This window comes from Protopterus annectens, chromosome 15.part0 (genome assembly GCF_019279795.1).
Source record: "Protopterus annectens isolate FY-2018-M chromosome 15.part0, PAN1.0, whole genome shotgun sequence".
Classification (NCBI taxonomy): Eukaryota; Metazoa; Chordata; order Ceratodontiformes; family Protopteridae; genus Protopterus; species Protopterus annectens.
This window is the reverse complement of record NC_056749.1, coordinates 676533614-676556050: the sequence shown is the minus strand read 5'-3', so window position 1 is coordinate 676556050 and position 22437 is coordinate 676533614. Positions and strand designations below refer to the sequence as shown.

The 22437-nt window shown below is 37.9% G+C and overlaps 1 protein-coding gene across 1 annotated transcript in view; it reads right to left on the bottom strand.

The window, feature by feature from the left end:
• The window catches only part of MCF2 (MCF.2 cell line derived transforming sequence), a 1891050-nt gene that overhangs the window by 606518 nt on the left and 1262095 nt on the right, over positions 1–22437 (bottom strand). The window contains exon 15 of the mRNA XM_044057533.1: positions 12040–12128. Within this exon, the coding sequence (XP_043913468.1) occupies positions 12040–12128 (89 nt within the window). The remainder of the gene's footprint in view (positions 1–12039; positions 12129–22437) is intronic.

Sequence of the window (22437 nt, the reverse complement as noted above, 5' to 3'; positions counted from 1 at the left end):
ATTGCACTGGGCACGTAGTACCCTTAGTCAGGAGACATTCCTATGGGGTGATTTTAATTTAGACTGGTTTGCATGTGATACAGATCACCCCATCCATCACATAAACTTGCATGGTTTTACACAAACTATTCAAGGACCTACCCAAATAGATAAAGCTAGTAAAAAACTATCCACCTTGGGTTGAATATTATTAAATAACTCCTCTCACTCATTCCAGTCAGGTTGCCTTCCTGATGGTGACAGCAATCACCTACCCACATTTCTTATACAACAACACATAGTCCTACCAAAACCTACTATGTTTAAACAACTTAGAAAAAAACATAACTTTAATCTTGACAACTTCCTAGCTGACCTGCAAAGGTGCAATTGGACTCCACTCAAATACCTTGACCTAAATGACACAGTAAGCCACTTTAATAAATCCTTTTTAGATATATTAAATGCACATGCCCCTGTTAGAACCATCAGAGTAAAATCAAACTATGCCCCCTGGCTAAGCAGAGACACTAGGGCCCTTCTGAAAACTAGAGATAAAGCCTGGGAACTATGGCATAAGACTAACACAGTAGTTTCTAAACAACAGTATCAGGAACTTAGAAATAAGGCAAAAAAACAAATAAAACAGGATAAAATAGATTTCTATCATAACATTCAAAACACATATCAAAAAACCCTCAAAAACTCTGGCCTGTTATAAACTCAGTCCTTCACCCAGAAAAATCTATTACACCAACCCCAAACATCCACAATTCCGATAGCATAGCTACCATTTTTAACAAACATTTTACTGAATCTGTAATTGCCCTTTCCAAGCAGCAAAACCCTACTCCTGACACCAAACCAGCCAAGTCTACAACTAGCAATGCCTCATTCTCTTTCTCCCCAGCTCCTGCAGCCACTATAAAAAAAAACTACCCCAGAAACTAAAACCTATTACACTTGCCCTAGATAACTTATCCAGTGAATACATCAAAATTGCAGCTGAATCTATAGCCTTACCAGTATCGATCCTTATACAAAGATCCATTCTTGAAACAAGGTTCCTCAACTGTGGACGATCTCCCATGTAATCCCACTTTATTAAGGGGGACCTTTACAGAACTGACAAAGTATCATCCAATTGCTATTCTTTCACCTCTTTCTAAGCTACTCGAAAGGTATATTCATCTCCAAGTCATGAAATTCTTACAAACAAATAACCTTCTCTCAAACACTCAGCATGGGTTTTGCCTATCGAACAGTACCACTAAAGCTCTCTTATCCTTCACTAATACCATAAACCATCACAGGAATAACAACAACTTTGTATCTGCCATCTTTCTAGACCTATCAAAAGCTTTTGATATGGTCTCCCCTTCCAAACTAATAGATATACTAACTGAACTATCCGTCTCACTATCTGCCACAGCATGGTTTCATAACTATTTATCTGTCCATCAACAATCTGTTCTATGGCAGGGTGACCTATCTCCATGCCTTCCTTTATCCAATGGTTTCCCCCAAGGGTCTATCTTGGGCCCTCTCCTTTTCTCCCTCTTTACTAATAACCTACACACAGCTACTCCACATGGTTCTATAATACAGCATGCCGATGATTCAACACTTCTGTGCTGCCACTTCTCTATCAACTCTTCATTCTCAAACACAGGAATCGTTTCACTTCTGTTGAAACATGGTCAGCCAATGTCCATCTAATCCTGAACCCAAACAAAACTAAATTATTACTCTTCCAACATAAGACATCTATCTCGTGCCCACCATTTAACATAATAGCCAAAGACAATCCTGTCATCTCCCTGATAACCCACACAAAGCTTCTTGGAGCGGAAATAGACAATAACCTAAAATTTGACTTGCATGTCTCCCTTACATTAAAAAAGCCCTTAAGAAACTTTGAAGTCTATATGGGCACAAAAGGTTCCTGACCAAAATGGCCAAAACTACATTAGCACAAACCCATCTGCTATCCACTTTACTATATGCCTCTCCAGTTTTAACTAATCTTAGGAAAACTGACTTATCTAAGCTAGACACGTTATAATAAAATTGCTAAGTTTGCATCTGATTGCTCATAAAGAACACATCATTGTAGAGCTTTGAGAATACTAGACTGGCTTGAACTTCCCAACATTATTTTTTACAACCAACTCTCTTTAACTAAAAACTATAACACAACCAACCAGAACCCCTGCACTACAAAATCTCTTCTTTCCTTACAGTTCCAACAACCACTTCACTCTAACAATAGGAACTTACTCACTGTCTTCAAGGCCAACATCTTTATTTTCCTGCTATATATCACATATATGGAACTGCCTTCCTAACTCCATTCTCTCAGTCTCGCCCACTAACCACTTTAAGCCATCACTTAAAGCTGATCTAAAAAAGAAGTGGCTGTGTTCCTGTACTAACCCCTCATGAATGCTCGGATACATCACAGTGTACCCCAACTATACCCAACTTCTTCCCCAGTGTTTAACCTTGTATTCCTACAGGTCTGTCTCAACCTTATACCTTGACATAAGTCATACTTTACAAATAGTACTAGCTATGTTCAAAGCCTAAGTTTTTTTCTCATGATGTAACAAATTTGTATTTTCTTATGTATGCTACATTTTGTTTACTTTATACTTTATTGATCATTGTAATTCATGGATTAAAATTTAATGTTACTCATGGAGCTTTTCTCCCCGGGTCTCCTCTGAAAAGGATCTGTGTCTAATTGGACTTTCCCGGTAAACAAATGTTAAATAAATATAAATAAATAAAATGACAAGGGCATCAAAACTAAATTCATTGTGATGCTGGAAACTGCTTTTAGACATGGCAGTGCATTTTTCTTAGATACTTATACAGAGCCATATCCTTTTTAATAAGCTTTCTACAGCATCACATATCACAGAAAAGGTAGATCTGCAATAATACTAAGCATTTTCATGGAACTAGTCTGCAGTTATTTTTTTTTTCAATTTCAAGCACTTCTTAATAAAGGTAAATAAGTTAATTATTTCTCATTTATAGTACAGGAGACTAATACTCCAGACCAGAAAATACTGCGGCAAACAGAACTCAGTAAAACAAGACAATTATCTGTAAATAAAAGCATAGATAGTTTTTTATAGTCAACAGTCCCCTTGCATCCCTATTTGAGGGCCAAGACCTAAATCCCCAAACTTGTATAACAACTCACTAGTTACTCCATAGTGGGTGAAGGAGAACCTCCTCTAAACAGAACACATCAATCACACATAGACAGTCTTTTCAATTCAGCTTGATCAAGCAAGAGACTTACTGGGGTCCAGTCATCAAGGATTGACAGGACAAACTTGTTTCTCACGTAGCAAACTGCTGAATCTTGCTTTTGCAAGTTTTACTTCATTATCAGACTCCATTGAACCAATTACATATTTTGGCACACTTCATTCTTTGGCTTGAGATTACTATACAACAGCTAACACTGTTTCTGACATTACATGGAAACCCAATTTATGAGCTGATAATTCCCTGAAAACTGGAAGCTGTGGATGCAGTTTTTGAAATTGTATTTCACTCTGAGTAAATCTGCAGAAAACTTTTGAAAAAATGCAGTGTGCAATATTCCTTCAACCACAGGTGAGGAATATCTCATCTGCCTTTGGAAAGGAAGAAAGAGAAATAATATTTTTGTCTAAAAAGCCAAATTCCAAACAAACTGTGAACAAAAGAATTATCTACTATACTTAAGCTATTTGTTTTTCATGAAAATTCATGGGTTTCAGAACTGATATTTAAGTGACTGATCTTAAATACAGAGCATAAGACTTTTTTTTTTTTTTTTTGTACTGAGTAACTGGGTTAGAGCATTGATTTCCATGGACCTTTCACAGACCTGCTTGGGAGTGATGTGTAGTTAAATTACTTACAGGTAAGTAATGGAGGCTGAAGGAATCAAACTCTGAACCAGAGGACCACAGCACACAGCTCATTACGTGAACCTTAATTCGCTGAACCAAATGCCAGAGAGTGAGGACATTGTGTGTGGTAATATTGTTGAATCACTGATCAGAGAGAGAAATGTGTGGAACTAGGAATGTTAAGCTAAGTAGTAGATGATTAGGGGAAGCAGATCTGCCAGTGTGGTACAAGTGTTGGATGTATACAGAATGACAGACCTTGGTAACACTTAACTTAAAAACAGAGCAAATGTTGAAAGGTTGCAAAAGACGGACTGTAAGTGAAAAAGAGAAAAAAACAAAGCTTGCAATTGTTGAAAATATTAAAACCAAAAAGAATGAATACTGGCACCCTTTTGGCATCTAAGATCATGCTGAATACTGGTCAGGCAGACACTATACTCAGTGTCATGCACCTTGGGTACGCATGACAGGAAGGGGGAGGGGTGATGAAGAGAGACAGCATGAGAGAGGGAGGGTGAGACCAGGAGAGATGATAGAGGGGGACAGAGAGAGGGGAGAAAAAGAGTGAGAGAGAGACAGAGAGAAAGAGAAGGGGGTGAGAGAGGGATGGGGAGAGGAGAGGTTGAAAGAAAGGCAGAGGGAGAAAGAGGAAGGAGAAGAAAGAGAGTGACAGGGAGAGGAAGGGAGGAGAACAAAGGGAGAGAGAGAGAGAGAGAGAAGAGAAGAAGGGGAGAAAGAGTGATAGAGAGCAGAGAGAAAGAGAAGAAGGCGAGAAAGAGTGATAGAGAGCAGAGAGAGAGAAAGAGAGAGGACAGAGAGAGAGAGAAAGTGTGATAGAGAGAACGAGAAAGGGGAGTTAGGGAGACACAGAGAAGCAGGGGAGAGAGGAGGAGAGATATAAAGGGAAAGGAAAGGAGGGAGAGTGAGAGAGTAAGAGGACAGAGACAGAGAGAGAGAGAGTCTGGTGACAGAAAGGGAGAGGAATGGAGACATAGAGTGGCAGAGACGGGGTGAGAGGAAAGGCAGAGTGAGAGGGAGTAGAAGACAGATTTAGGGGAAAAGACAGAGAAGATAAAAGAGGAAGAGGGGAGAAACAGATAGTGAGAGAGAAAGAGAGGAAGGAAGGGATACAGACAGACAGAGACAGATGGAGATGGAGACAGGGAGAGTGGGAAAAGAAAGGTAGAGAGATGGACTGACAGAGGGATGGAGGAATAGCACTGCAAAAACATTTAATAGGGTCTGTCATCACCATTCTGGTCATTCACGTAGATGAGTAGTCTCCCCCATACTTCCATATCTATGTTCCAAAATCTTCCAGCCCCCCCCCTCCTTTTATAGAATTTGATGAGGAACCCATATGAGCTCCTTGGATTTCTTTCCTTGATTGTCTTCACCAACTTTGTAATTTCCTCTTTTGTAATACCTGCTTCCAGATCCAGTATTTACATAGTCTGTTTAAGCATTCAGTATAATATTAGTGATGTATGACATTAACTGCTTTAAGCATTGTTTATATTTTTATTAACATTCAGTTAGTGTCCTCAACCAAAACTAAATAAATAAAAGGTTGTACCCCCCTCACTTGTTTTGTGCATCTATCTCTTCAGGTTTCATTGCATTATCCGTATGACCCCTTCTTCCCTCCATATGGCTGCCCCTTTCCCTAGGCACCATCCACAAATAGAACATATTTACTTTCCCCATTCTTTGATCCACTGAGCATCTGTGATTAACATTTTGACCATTAACTTTATTTCGGTTCATTTTGTGTTTTTACAATGTTACCCACAATTCCATTGCTGCCATCTCACAGCCTCACACTTTTGACTGTTGTGAGCTCAGTGTACGACAAGCCATTACATAGTTAGATAGTAGTCAGTTTATATTTTACAATGAGTATAATACCTTTTTGTCCATCCTGTCATATATCTTCATATGACCTCATTACAAAACACTAGTCTTCCTGTCTTCCTTCAGGCAAATCTTTTTTTTTTTTTTGCTTCCTTTGATCTTTCATATCTTTACAGACATGTCTTAACTTCCGAAGCCTTTTGATCAGCAAACAACACCATTATGAATCTCCTGACTTGTCCAAGATGGCTTCTTCCCATCTCAATCCCCTATGCTTCTGTTTGTGTTTTCTCCTGCATCCGTCTTTCCAACCATGCACACATTCCCCTGTCTAGTTACTTCTCAAGGACTACTTGCTCTTCTCAGTGGCCTCTATTCTTTATTCCTTATTAGTACAGAAGGGGATGCTTTCCTTCTATACATGGCTGGTTTTCTACTTCCTTCTTTTTTCACCTTGAAGCTCCTCCACCTCCTTTCTTTTTTTTTTACATAGATGCCCTTCCTCCTCCACTGACATTTCCAGCCACAGTATTTTGCCTCTCAATGACATACTTGCTATTGCTTCACCTGGCCAGCTAGTCTCCAAATGTTATTGACAATTTTGATTTAGGCATCACTAAATTTCATCTGGGAAATTCACTTCTCTGTGATACTTGCTTCTGAGCTTTAAGAAAGTTTTTTCTACTCCAGTGTCATCTTTGTGTGATCATCAGGAGACCTGGATAAATTACACTTGAGTAATTCCCTCAGCTTTTAAGTCCTCCAGATTTGGCAGTAAGATTTTTCATTGTATAAATAGCTGAACCCAGTAGTCCTCAGTGATCTTTGGGAACATTCTCTGGTATGGAACATTTCTCACTACTCTAGCCAGTACCAGGGTTTCATTTTAGACCATAAAGGACTGCATGCATGCTAAAGCATAATTTCAGGGGCTGTTTGACATCTAGTTCACCGAACTCTATGCATCCATTTAATTTTTGTGGCTTCTTAAGCTAAGGCAGAATCTCCCAGTACAGTGATTAAAAATCCCTTAACTTAAGAGTCCAAAACCTTTTCTGAAATGCCTATGATTCTAATATTACATCTCCTTCCTCAGTTTTCTCATCACTGATCTTGTTTACCAGCCATCAGACTTGTCTTTCCAGCTGTATCACGTAGTTGTCATGCATACTGTTCTATGCTCGCAACACCAATCTCTTATAATATAAATATTAGACCTTTTCCATGATTTCTTTGAGAACCCTTTGTTGTTTTCCTCCCAAAGCTTTTATTTCTCCCAGGTCTCCAAGTTTGCTGAACAGGATACACATCAACTCTTTTTGTTGTAAGAGTTTAAACTGTATGATCTTCTCCATTAGTTGTCCCAATATATGCATGACTCTTTGCATCCTGTTTTCTTGCTGGGTAAGTGGAGTTGTTTTCTCATAATTGTTGACATCTGTTCAGAGCTCCAGCTATATGCAGTAATCTTGATCTTCTTTTGCTTTCGGCTTTTCCTGGTTAGGGGTTGCCACAGCGGATCACCTATCTGCTCATGATTGGCAGTGGAGTTTTATGGTGTTGAGCTGCCAGCCTGGCACTCAACCTTCCACAGAAGTCACACACATGCGCGCACTCACACCTAGGGCCAATTTAGAGTGTCCAATCCACCTACAGCATGTCTTTGGGATGTGGGAGGAAACTGGAGCACCCGGAGGAAACCCATGCAACCACAGGGAGTACATGCAGACTCCTCACAGAAGGCACCCCAGCCGAGGATTGAACCGGAGAACCTCTTGCTGTGAGGCAGCAACATTAACCGCTGCACCACCGCAGCTACCCTCACCACAGTGTCCGCCCTGTATGTAGTCACTTGATGGGATTCCTAAAACATTCTCCTTTAGACTAAAAAGCCTTGTACACAGGTGGCACCAGTAAGTCAAAAATTCCTGACATTAATCTAAGAATAAAAAGATCAGACTACTTTTTAAACTGTGCCAATAAAAGAAGTCATCCTAACATATTAGACTGTTTAGATTAAATAATTAGGAAATATAAAAACAAATCTGAAGCAGAAAACAAATAACTTGTCTGATAAATATTTTCACCATCACAAAAACATCTCAAATATTGAGCATATCCACAACATTAATTGTCTCTGTGACCATGCTGATTCATTTATAGGGTTAGAAAGTCTTCCACTAGAATATCAAGATTAAGTAAAACCTGATGCTACGGTGGTCGTTCAAGCTTCTGGGAAATTATCAGTGGCTCTGAGGTGCAAAGCTGTACAGGAATTCAAGCAAATTGAAAGATTATGGGTCATTTCAAAGCAATTAGAACCAACTGAATGGTGAATGGTACGGTCATGTCTGTGAAGAAACAGAATAAATGCATTTATATTTATCCACAAGATCTGAATAGTAATTAAAAGAGAGCATTCCCCATTACTTAAAGCTGAAGAAGGGGTCTCAAGAACATCAAGTGCTGAATCTTTTTTCGTACTAGATACAAAGAATGATTTTTGGCATATAAAGTTAGACAAGACATGAATTTTGAGTGTGTTTTAATTACACTGTATGCAAACTGTTACTCAGCTACTGTTATAAATGTAGTTATGTTTGTAATTGGCACTGCCTATATATACTTATATGCATCCTGTATATCCTCTAACTGTACTTGCAAAGAGTTCTTCCTTTTATACAATGTGTCCAGGTAGTGTCTAAAATCTTCCCTTTTTTCCGGATCAGCACACTTTACTGGTTAACAATTTAAAAAGAATACATAAATAAATACACATCTGTATTCAACAAAGTTCTCCCTTATGAGCATATGGTTTGATTGGGTTAGGACTTTAGTGAGATATCTAAATACCATGAGAGCAATCTGCAGTAAAAAGAAAAAAGTTACTCCTCAGATACCTCTTCACTTATGCAATGACATTAAAAGAGACTTATTTTAGAACCTGGCAGTGATGAACCTTTTGCCATGTCTGACAGCATAGCCAATGGTGATATTTGCTGCAAGGCATGACAGTTTGGCAGGAATCATAGAGGCTGTACTAAAAACTTGAGATCAACTGTTCATGAACTCTGACTCAGGCTGAGCTCATTTAAAATAAATCATAAAACATTAGAATTTTTCAAAGATAACATTTGAGAACAAATGCAAATTATTTTATGTGATTTACTTCACTTTGTTAATTGCATAGATGGACTGATTGAGTAGGTACTCATTAATAGTATAGACAGGTGTCCACTTTTTGTGGTTTTCTGAACTTTTATTGAAAAAAAAAAAAACACATTACTAATTTGGACTTTCTCTGTGCCTTGCAGTAAATTAACACTGGAATTTACATGGAAGTGGGGATAAACTCCTCGGCATACCCCCTATGAAAAAACATTTTCCTATTATACTTATTACATTTTCACTGTATAGTCTTCAGTATTACTTTTGCTCAAAAGTATGTCAATTAAATGGATGTTGTAGAACTGATTAAATATAGAGCCATTACAGCCACGAGACAGTTTGTTTTAGTTGTGACACCTTACTACCTAAGCACTCCAGTACAAATTACATCCAGTTATTACATCCTTATGGACACTATGATTAATCAGAATTGTTTATTTATTTAACATTTGTTGACTTGAGAAATTCTTACTAAGACAGACCTTATTTTCAGCGGAGACCTGGGGAGAAATGCTCCACATGCATTTCTTTGGAATGTGGAAGGAAACCAGAGCACCCAGAGGAAACTCACACAAATGCAAGGACATGCAGACACTGCACAGAATGCACCCAAGCCAAGAATCGAACTGAGAACCTCTTGGTATGGGGTAACAACATTAACCTCTGTACCACAGCTGTTATACAGCTAGAGACATTACACTGATTATAATCTGTGTGTGTGTGTGTGTGTGTGTGTGTTTTTATATATATATATATATATATATATATATATATATATATATATATATATATATATATATGCTTGTGTGTGTGTGTGTGTGTGTGTGTGTGTGTGTGTGTGTGTGTGTGTGTATACTTACATGAACACAGCCATCGGTTACTTAAGTTTACTCATGATAGAGGCATTACTGAGTGCACAATTCTGTAAAACAGTATAAGTCATAGCTATGCTGCTCATATGCATGTTACATTGCAGTGTAGGTATATGGGAATGCAGTTCCTACAGGAGGTAATATCAGCTTCTCTAAATGAACATGGACATTCTCCTTTACTAACCGACAATGCTGAGTCACTGACATTCAGTTAAGTACTGCATAATTCTAGGATAATGTCACCTGGATTATTACAGCAAATTGATGGGGTTCGCTATCACTGTTATTATACCTGTGTATCAGGTATGCTTCTCCTCTCATAGGTATTCATGTCAACCTTTCATTGGAAGGCACTGATATGTCCTCTTATAGATAAGAGTGGTCATACTAAATATTAATCATGCAAGTCATGTAGACATGCTGCATTTGGAAAAGTAGGTAACACTTATTTGGTATCCTACTTGCAGGAAGACAGTTCATTTACCTTTATCTTTCTCTTTTTTTTTTTTTTTTTTTTGGAGGGGCAGAGAAAGCTGCTCCATTTGGAGCATAGATTGAGACATCTGTTCATCTCATTAGTTAGGCAGTCTACATGATGTGAAATTGGAGCATTCAGCTAATGAAAATAACTATATATGTAGGTCAGTCTGGCATAATGGTTTGATTCTCATTTGGGGTAATTGGCTAGGCTTAAAATGGCTCATGTGGGCAGTTAGCCTAGTTACTAATATATGAACCAATGAACATTTTGCAGCAGGATGCCTAAAGCTCCAGTCTTTGCAGAGCCCTGAGGAACTGTTCTTTATATCCCTAGAGTGCCACATATCACATTTTTTTATTTTACTGGGGCTAATTCATAGGTTTCTTGAGGCAAACCAGCAGCATATTAGGGTAAAGCAATCTGGATCTTCTACATTTTATACACCTGGGTTAAGGCTCATTGCAGCTGATAACCAGGTCTTCTCTAGATACCAAAACAGTAATCAGAAGTATGAACAAGTCACATGACTGTTAAAGACAGAAAAGCATTGGAATTATAAAAAAAAAATAAAAGACACTAGCCATAACATCTTAAGGACCATGGAGAATATCCTATATTTTGACTGCCAAGATTTTTTGAGAAAGTATACAAATGAGATCCATGGCTCTAAAGCTAGTCACATTATTGCCATCTGTCTCTAGAAGACTGAATGGTCAGCAATGTCAAAAGTACTGATTTCATACAGAACACCCCATTGTGAGGAATCCACTGTCCATACTGGCCAGGGTAGTGTCCATTATGGTCTGGTCAATATTTAGGGTGCACTGTCCGGGAGTGACGTTATGACATTAGTACAAGTAGTTCCTTTGTATCTATTATCCTAATTAGCTGACTACAGATGAGTTTTTCCAGTATCTTGGTCACACTAGAAAGACACACAGTTTTTACTTATTGGCATTTGTTTACCATTTTGTTTTGTTTAATTTGTTTACATTACAGCAGAAGCTTTGAAGTGGGTTCCTCGTTGTTTTTCAGAAAAGGCAATACCACAGTTCTTAAATGCACAAGTCCTAATTATTCAGAGGACAATGAGAGGTTGGACAAGTAAACTGATAGCTCTAGCAATATTCTTAGCAGATTATCTGGAAACATTCTAAGGAGCTTTGTAATGTTCTATGCAGTAGCCCTCAGAGACTTGTGTAGGATGCTGGGGTGGAAGGAGGTCATGGGATGTTGTAGTCAGAACTTGTTTCTGAAAGGATCTGCCATAATCTCTGTGAGCTTGGTAGGCCCATCTAGGAGGAACAGTGTTTGGACAGTCTGGCATTTATTACCCCTCACCAGCTAGGAACATTTCTCCATAGTTCACTGGAAAGGTCTATAACCTCAGGCAGATCTTTGCTGATGATCTAAGCCCTACTTATCTCACTTCCTTCTTACATTCATACCTCAGCCTGGTTCATTTTTAAAGGCAAGGAGAGGTCAGACACTTTTATATGGCAGCATATTCTGCCATGTTTCTCAGGGTTTCTTCTAGTCAGTTTCTTATTAATTTGCAATAGCCTATTTTATTATATGCTGAGGTGGAATGTTCCTGAATGGCTAGAACCATTTTTCAACATGAGGACATATTCTAAGTTTGTCTAAATCGGTGACACCCAGCAGTTTTCCAGTCAACCTTTTCCATGATATTTGTATTACACCATAGAATGACAAGTAATTGGTATTATTTTATAACTTTAGATACTTAAGACTACGCACATACCTTTTCAAAGCATCTATGCCATCTTCATTTTCTGAGTTGACTAAATGTACTGGACTGCGTTTTTCCTGGTAATCATGAATTACCTCTATCTGAAATGAAAGAAAACGTAGATCTCTAGTATTAGAATTATATGATATACTTTCTTTCAGAAAGTGACACAATTTCTGTCACCTGCCCATCCATCCTTTTACTTATTTTGACTTTAACTCAATTACTCAAAACTCTTCTCTTTATGAAACAGAAATAATTTATTGTTCAATAATTTCCTTTTCCAAATTAACATTAATAACGTTAATACAAGAGAGTCTGACACATATGCATGTTATAAACAAATAACTTGTAAGTGACATTTACTAGCACTATTAAATAAGGTAAAGTGAGAAAGCAAAAAAAAAAGCAAAATGTTTCCTGACAAAAGCAAAAACAGTTCTGTATCCTTTATAGTTTCACATACATGAAGCATACATCATCAACCTGGAGACGAGACAGCTACAACAAAACAGCACCAGGTTAGCAGATGTTTATTAATAGTTACCACCATCTAAAATACTATTTCCCTTGACCAAATGTAGTACCTTAAAATAAACATCTTCCCACAAGCCTTTGTACCACTTTAAAACTCATGCTTGTATTAAAGTGGTACAAAGGCTTGTGGGAAAATGTTTATTTTCAGGTACTACATTTGGTCAAGGGAAATAATATTTTAAATGGTGGTAACTATTAATACACATCTGCTGACCTGGTGCTGTTTTGTTGTAGCTGTCTCGTCTCCAGGTTGATGATGCATGCTTCATGTATGTGAAAGTATAAAGGATATAGAAGGTTTTTTTGCTTTTATCAGGAAACTTTTAGCTTTTTTTTTTTTTTTTTTTGCTTTGTCACTTTACTTTAATACTCATACAAGTCTCTGTTTGTAAGCTGCGGTGGTGCAGCGGTAGCATTGTTGCCTCACAGCAAGTGGTTCTCCCGTTCGATTCTCGGCTGGAGTGCGGGGAGTGCCTTCTGTGTGGAGTCTGCATGTCCTCCCTGCATTTGGTGGGCATTCAAAAGACATGCGTAAATGGGTGTTCCTTTGTTGAAGGTTGAACGTCGAGCTGGCACCTCGGAGTTCGTTAAAATCTACTGCCAATCATTAGCGGACTGGAGTTCCGCTGTGGTGACCCCTAACCTGGAAAAGCCGAAAGACAACAACAACAAGTCTCTGCATGTAGAGATAATAAAACATTCACTGGAGGACATGTTTTTAGGCCAAATCATATGTTATACACAGGCATGCTAAGAAGACAATGAGATATGGCCTATTAGCATAAAAGCTACAGATAGTCACATCTATCATTCATCCTACACTCCCATAAATCCCTCCTTCAAGTTACGCAGTACCAGTTTACAGGAAGGTTATTCCAGAAACCCAAATACTTCCTGTGAAAAAAAATGTTTCCTCTGCTCAGATTAAAATCTTTATTCCTTTCATTTGACACCTATATTTCTTTTTCTACTACAGCCCTGCAATTCTAACTCCCCCAGAGGAGTGTCAGGCAACAAGGTTAATCAATATCATGTCATATTCGATGACATTCATATCAGAGGGTATGACATCAGGTCCTGTATCATGTCATACTGTATTGCTTTATATATCATAACATAGTATCAGATATCATGTCTGGCCACCACCCACTCCCTTACTGCCTTCAATGCACAAAAGACAAGTGCCTTCTGACTCCAGCATCCTCATGTCATGTCATTATGTCAGTGACACTGGACACAATATCCACTAGTTAAATATTATGTTCTCTGTATGGCCTCCAAAACAGTCCACTGTATTCTAGCTACAGCATGGCATGAATTTTACTGTATAAAATTACACTTTTAATCATCTCTCCCATGAAGTGCATTCATGAAATGTGATCAAGAGCTCCATCATCACTTTCCTAGGGATGGAAATGAGGCTAGCTAATCCTAAACTGGACTGTTCCATCACGAATGTTCACATTTGTTATATAGCACCACCCCTTTAATCTTCTGGCATCCCCCCCCCCCCCCAGGTGCAGTTATAGCTACACAGTTTTGTCAAGAGTTCTTTTAAATAATTGCAATTATAGGATACTTTGCAATTTCATTCATCTGTATTCTTAGCTAATGTGTTGCCTCATCATTAATCACTACTCCGTCTATCCCACTTTCTTCATTGCTGTCATCTCCCCCTCCCATGTAGCTAGCTTTCACTCTGTCTCTTATGAACACAGAGGAACAGAATATATACATTAAGCCAGTTGGCTCACAATGTTTTCACCTTAATTTCCACCTAATTCTATTAAATCAGCCTGTCTTTGGCTTCCCAATATATTGAAGAACAGTGTTAATATTATTTGGTAACACTCTTCCTCAGTCAGGTGTCACATTTTGCCCTTGTCTTAACAATTTATGTGCATCTACTTACCCATCAGTTCTTCTCCAGATAAAAGCAGTTCTTTTTACAGGACACTTTACTTTCTATCCCTCCAGCCAAACCCCATTCCAATGTATTTATTATTTTATTTATTTGACATTTGTTGACCGGGTTAGTCTGACTAAGCCAAAGCCCCTTTCAGCGGAGGCCCGAGGAGAAAAGCTCCACACTAGTATTACAAGCATACATAGATTCCAAAGACAACCACAAGGCATTCTATAACTATGTCAAGAATCTAAATGGCAATGCTCAGATATGCTCTGAGCTACAACAGAATGGCATTAAATATACTGATCACAAGGATATTGCCAATATCCTGGCAGATTGATTTAGTGTCAACTTCACCCGCCTCTCACCCCATAAAGGGCCCATCTCAATAGCAAAAGATTGCCAAATTCCGGTAATCACAGCCACACAGGTAGAAACTGCACTCTCCAAAGCTAAGAATACAGCATCCATGGGATCAGATGGCATCCTGGGCTGTGTATTGCAGGAACTACAAAATGAACTGGCACCTCACCTAAGTGTCATGTTTAATCATAGCCTCACCTCAGGCTTCGTGCCCACTGAGTGGTGCACAGCTACAGTTATCCCACTCCACAAGGGGGGATCCACCTTGGATCCTGGGAACTATCGTCCCATCAGTCTGACGAGCTTGATCTGCAAGGGCATGGAACGCATTACCATGGAACTTATAAACAAAGACACTGGCAACCTTCAAACACTGGATCCCACCCAGTTTGGGTTCGTGAAGGGCCAATTCTGTCTCCTGAACCTGACTGACTTCTTCAAATCAGTCTCCAGAGCTGTGGACGAGGGTAAGGCAGTTCACACAGCCTATCTGGACCTCACCAAGGCATTCGACACCATCCCCCACTCTGGATTCATAGATAAACTTACTAAGCTGGGCATAAATCCCTACATCACTCGATGGTTTGCCAACTGGCTTACTGACAGAACCCGGACTGTAAAAGTAGCCAACTCCAAATCCAGCTCCAGACAAGTGACAAGTGGAGTACCTCAGGGTTCAGTCCTGGGACTGCTCTTGTTTGGTATCTACTTCTCTGAAGTACATGCCAACACTAATGGACTCTGGCTAACAAAGTTCGCAGATGACTGCAAACTGGGAGCCATTATTGAATTCCCAAATGATGTGGATATTCTACAAAAGGGCCTTACAGAAACAGATGTTTGGTGCCAGAGCCATGGGCTCAAGCTTAATGCCAAGAAATGTATAGTTATCCCCTTTGGGAAAAAACATGTACCCATGAATTGCCACATAGTTGGCAGTATACTAAACACCGAAAGTGTGATGACAGACTTAAGGACACAGGTGGACAGTGGTCTCATCTTCGATAACCACATCACCACAACAGTCAGGAAATCCTTCCTTGTGGCACACCTCATCACTAAGAGCTTTTCATCCAGAAAAAAGGAGGTCATTGTCCCACTGTACTCAGCCCTCAATAGACCCATTATAGAGTACAATGCCTCATTTGGTATGTACCTCACAAGACATCTGCAACAGCTGGAAAGGCCACAGAAATGCCTCACTAAAAAAATCACAGGCCTTAAGCAGATGCCCTATGTTGACCGTCTGAAAAAACTCCAGCTATACACTGTGCATATCGTCTACTCAGAGGCAATCTCTGCTTAACATACAAGGCCATGTCAAACCCTGAGCTGTTGGACATGCTCCACTTAAAAAAATCCCAATCCCTCAGAGCCACATGCTCCAGGGATCTAAACCTTGTTATCACAATGAACAAAACATGCTGCAGGGATAGGTTCCTGACCCAGAGACTCCCCAGACTCTAGAATAGACTGCCCATACATGTCAAGCAGAACATCTCCTTGGCCCTCTTCAAAAGGAAGCTTGATAATTGGATGGGAGATAGGAACTTCACCCCAGGGATCACGTCAGTCGCCCTGCTAGACAGGGGTCCAGGGAAGTAAATATTGTGGGAAGAAATAGCCAGGGAATTGTTATGGCTAGGCTTGTATAGGCCCTAGGGCCGATAGCCTAGTACCAACCTATAAACCTATGAACCTATAATAGTAAAATCAATGATACTTACAGAAAAGTAAACTCAAAGACACAGTATAATATAAAATAATTCCATAATAATGAAATACATTATTTAGACATCAGAAATTCTAAACCTCTAATGCAAAAGTGCCTGTTCTTTGGCGCATCCCAGAATCTCAGATTAAGTCATTTTTCATTCCATGGTATGCAAGGAGAGACAAATGGAATCACACTCAGTGCTGCAAGACAAAGCTCATTAGCAACTCATGGCCTTAACCTTTTCTGCTGTGCTATTAATCTTTCTCCCATAACTCCTCCTTCACTGCTATCTGTACAAAAATATATACCCACAATTCCATATCTCATCCAACCCACCTAGTGTTCCACACTGTTCCTTACTTTCCTGATGAACAAACAAAAAATCTACCCCATGAATTTCCAGGATCATGTACTTCCTGCATCTCCACCTCTTGCTGGGATAAAAGTTATATTGTGACATGGTCACTGCTGCCTTCTCACTCTCTCAGCTATATATCAGCATTACTTTGTCATTTGTGAAGGATATGTCCAGGTCCAAATTCAGCCAACCCACTGTCCTCTTTTCCATTTTATATCTTACTTCTACCAATATTTCCAGCGATTGTATCCCTTCTCAGACATTTGAAGTCAATACTTCCCAATTCTCTTCATTTACTAATAGAAGGATGGGGTTCTCATTATTAATGCAATTCTCTTTTTCATCCACATCCTTATTTTTTCAACTTTCATGGCCTCGATTATGTATTTATTTATTTAGGTTCATAGGTGTGTACTAAGCTAATGGCCCTGCAGCCATTACAAGCCTAGTCCATAGGATTACCCTGGCATCATGCCACCCGACCTTAGGGCCTCTGTCGAGTAAAGCCACTGAAGTTTTTTATTTTATATTTGATAACCAAGTAAGCACACTGGTTCAAGGACTATTTTCAGGCATGACCCAAGCCTTAAAGTCATTCAGATAATCAAAGGCATTTAAAGGAGAACTACACCCAAGAACTACACCCAAAAACAAACAAAAAAAAACATGTTTTTCAGCATATCTTGACCTTTTTTGCATTACTAATGTCTCTGTCTGTGTATCAAAGTAAGTGACTGTTGTTATTTTATAATTTATTATACTCCAAAATAGCCCAAATGCGGGCTGCCATGGGTAGCATGATTTTCTTTTACAGTCGTCTTCACCTCCCTGATATTTTAATGGGACAGAGAAAAATTCCTGTGATGAGGGGGTCATTTGCTATGGCTCTCTCTTAATCAGCTAACAGAAAGACTACAACTGCCTGTTTTGACTGTCAGCATCAATCTGACTTTGCTTCTTTTGGTTTTTATCAATGGCCATGTCTGACAGATTTTAAGGAATGTTTGAATGACCCCTGTGATTAACTGGTGTTTACTTGAGCTGAGCTGGTTTGTGTGCATTCACAGTTTTTAATACTGTAGCTAGAATTAAGAGTCTTTGATGTCAGTCTTCATTCCCAGCTCACTGACTGGTCTCAAGAACAACTCACTGTATGCAATGTAAAAATGATGTAACAAAATACCAGAAGAAACATGTATTTTTACAGAAAATACAGTATAGGAAAATGCAAAATCAAATACGGATACAAAATCTGATGAGTAAAATAGTTCTTTCTTTGGGACACTCACAGTTTGATTAAAGGGAAAGATTATAAATTTATACTAAGAAAAAAAGAAAATATATGTGGGTTGTGTTTTTTTGTTAATTCACAAATGAAAACGAAGCTTAAAATATGAATGCCATGCTATTTGAAGCCATGCATAGCCTGGCCAAATCACGCAATGACCTGACAGTTATCCACAGCAACCAAAAAAGAATTCTCTGGGCTAAAAAGATAGCACATTTCCTGCATCATGCAGGAAGAGGCACTACCAGAAAAATCATCCTCCTACAGAGTTCATAAAGCAGGAGAGAAAATATACAGTATACTACCCTTTACAGCACCACTGCTACACAATCTGTTAAACATCCTGGCTCCCTGTGAAATGGATGCTCCTACTTCCATCACTCATATTTACTCATTAGCCAGCTTTGCAAGAAGGCTTGCCACATTACAACCTCTAATCCACCCTGCTATCCACACTTGACATACACACCCCACAAAATAAACGTCATTACACAGATCATGCATTCCCCATAGATGTACCCAAAACATGGCAACCACTCCTGGAAAGCATTCAAACAATGCCCACCAGACCTCAAATTTCAGTTAACACTCAAGATTCCCAGTTAATGAAGCACAATACAAAATAATAATGTATTATGCAGATTATTTAAAACAAATGTTGGAGCATGTCTGTGATAATGAATTTTATGAAGAAGTTTATTTAAATGTGATAAACAGAAGTTATAAAATGATTGATTGCCTGTTGGAAGATATCGTGATGCAAGGACAGCTTTATATCCTGAGATGTACTATCTCCTCCATGTAAAATGTCCCACTGTGCCTAAAATATTCAGAATTCCTAAGTTACATAAGAGTATAAATAAGCCTCCCATGAGACCTATAGTGGATGCAGTGAACTCTAAAATGCACCCCTTGCCTAAATAAATAGATGTAAAACTTTAAAAAGTCTAAAAAGTTTTAATCATTTATGTCGAGACTCATGGGACTTTTTAATGAAGCTTAGAGAAATTAGTTATTCTGACAACTTGATTTTACTGACCATTGATCTTGTTAATTTATTTAATGTAATACCCCATGACATAGGGCTTGAGTGGTCCCATGAGTTTTTGGTTGACCAAGTGAGTTTTAATAATGACATCAATGTTTTAGATACCTTTATGGAAGTTACACTGCAAAATAATTTTGTTTTCTTGGATGGCAAGTATTTTTCATAGAAACAAGAGGTTGCCATGGGGGCCTCGTGTGCCCCCATTTTTGCTAATCCAATCCCTTCTCCAATGGGGAAAGAAATTTCTTTTTAATGTATTTTGACCACCATCTTGGTCATTCTACATCTGTTTTCTTGCACAATATTTTTCTACTTTGGAATGGCTCGAGAAGGAGATAGAGGAAATTGTATTTTATTTAAATATGACTACCCCATTTCTTAAGTTTACATTTTCTTATAGTACTAGCTATATTAGATGTGTTTATTGCTAAGGATATTGAAAATCAGAGATGGGTGAGTACCATTTTTAGGAAGCACACTTATTCCAATAGTTTGCATCCTTATTCTAGTTGCCACCCTGAGCACCAGAAAAAAGCTACAGTTAAGGGGCAGTACGTTAGATTGGCCAGTATGGTGTCGAAGGATGAATTATTCCTGCAGGAAGGGCAGAAGCTATGTTCTAGAGGATATCCCATTAATGTGATTAATGCTATTTTTAGTGAAGTGACCCAAAAAAGAAAGAATGGTTTGCATCAACCACTGTTAAAAAATAGATCTTCTATCAGTTTTTCTAGTATTGGGCAACCGACAGGTGACTTCTCTAAAGATTTTGTGACAACATTTAATGTTGATAATGAGAAAATCATGCAAATACTTAGAAAAACTTGGAACAACTTGAAACATTTTTTTCATATTTTGTTAATATTGTTGATATTATTGGTGAAGTCTCAATAGTAGTATATAGGAAGGCAAAATCATTAAAACATTTTTGATATGGCTGGGTTTGACTTGGTATTGACAACACAAAAAAAGAAATAACACATTTAGGTGTGGCTTCTGCCCACAGTCTAAGCACATTCTTGAAAAGGATAGGGTGATAACTAATAATATCAGAATTAAATGAAGTTGTCATTCTAATTGTAACTCTGTGGGAGTTATTTATATATATATATATATATATATATATATATATATATATATATATATATACATATATATATATATATATATATATATATATATATATATATATATATAGTGCTTTACATCAGGTATGTAAGGGATTTTACATTGGAAAAACAAAAAGAAGGCTTAGGGATCGAATTTCTGAACATAATTTAGACATTAGAAATAGAAATCGCAACAATGCATTACTTAAGCATATTACCCAACACCCTACACATTACTTTTGTTTTTATGTTTTGGATATTGTGCAAAAAAGTATAAGGGGTGGACCCTGAGAAGACCTAATTGAGGCAAAGGAGGGTAAGTGGCATATTAAGTTAAATGCCTTGATATTTCTTAGTCTAAATGACAGTCTATCAGTGTCTAATATTTTAAAGCTTTGGTCCTATAAAGTATAATTATTACTATTTATATTTCATATCAATATAATTTTTTTAAATAGTGGTTATTTATGCATTTTTTATCATTTGACGTTTTATTTGATTAATTGAGTAGACAATTGGAAATTGTATGGCTTTTTATTTTTTATTGGTTGTGATGGATCATGTGATAATGATGAGAGGGATATTTAAATGTTATCTGAATGCTTTTGAATTTGATTTTGATCGAGTCTTTCTTATAAGCTGAACGAAAGTGCTTAATCCTTAATGAATACATTAATGGTTGCTGTGTATTCTTGGTCATCACTCCTTTTAGTTACAATGTAAAATTTACCTGAATAATGCCATAACATAATAACAATTCACCTTCCAAAAGTTGCAAATCCTTACCTACTCTCAGACTATCTACCTTAGAAACTTCCAAGGCTCTACATTATTACTTATTCCCCTAGCTGCTTCTCCCCTTAACCCCTTCTTCTTTTGCTGTCTCAGCCTTGTTCTTCAACGAATACATTTGCCTCTATTACCTTCTATATGCCGTACATAACATCAATGACTTCACAATTTTTTTGTTTACTTTATGTTGAAAATATGTTAAATTTGATTGTGTGCATGCCTTATTATTGTATGGTATATACTTACATATTTATAATCTTGTAACAGCAAGCTGACACTGAAAATGGTCCTGTTGGATTAGTGTTCTATCCAGTTAACATACAAACAAACAAACATATATCAGTGTTTGAAGGAATAAACACGGGTTATCCACACACAAAAATGTTTATTCCCTCAGTGCCAAGACAGAAGTACTCCATGCAGGATTGGCTATATCTGTAGTATGTCATAGAATGTGAAATAATTAAAAATACATGGGAAGGATTAGGAAAGTATTTATAACTACAATGTTTAGGTGGCAGTATTGACAATGTTTGTTTTGACTTTTATAAAAAAGGAGGCAATTTAAAAGGACATATAAATGAGGAGTGACTATTTGTAACATCCGCAGACTATGGTTAAAATGGTGGGTCTGTATAACTAAAAGTAGCATATAAAATACTGTTAAGATATATGAAAGTGATTTAAAATGGTATAAAGCTCTTTTGTTAAGAGGTATAAAAGTTCAGCTGTATAATATATAAAAAGTGAAGATGAATGCAAAACAGAAGATGACTTCTGATCTTTCAAATGTTCTGATATTGGAAGGCAGGGGTTCTGTTTTAACTTTGTTATGCCCTGATCATCCAATTTCCCCAAATGGTAGCTGCTTTTACCAGATTACTGTTTAGACTGTGATAGCTCTGGACTTATTTATATTGCACTGTGTAAATTATGCCAACGTTTTTATATAGGTAAAATGGAGCAAAAAGTCAGTGAACACATTTACAAACACACAATATTCATAAGGAAAATAACACAAATGCACTTATTCAAGCACATTAAAGAAAATCCAGGACTCTCCTTTTGGTTTAGTGTGCTTGAAGGGGTTAAACAGAATGCTTGGGGTGGCCCATGGACACTGGTGCTTGACAAAAGAGAGCTTTTTTGGCAGATATATTGGAATTCTTACAACTGGCCAGGGCTGAACAAGCATATTTCAAGTGCACTGCTCCACAAGTTGAAAGCAGTAAAAAGATGAATTGGGACCACATTCACTCCAGGGCTGGTTTCTTCCTCTTTCTTCAGAT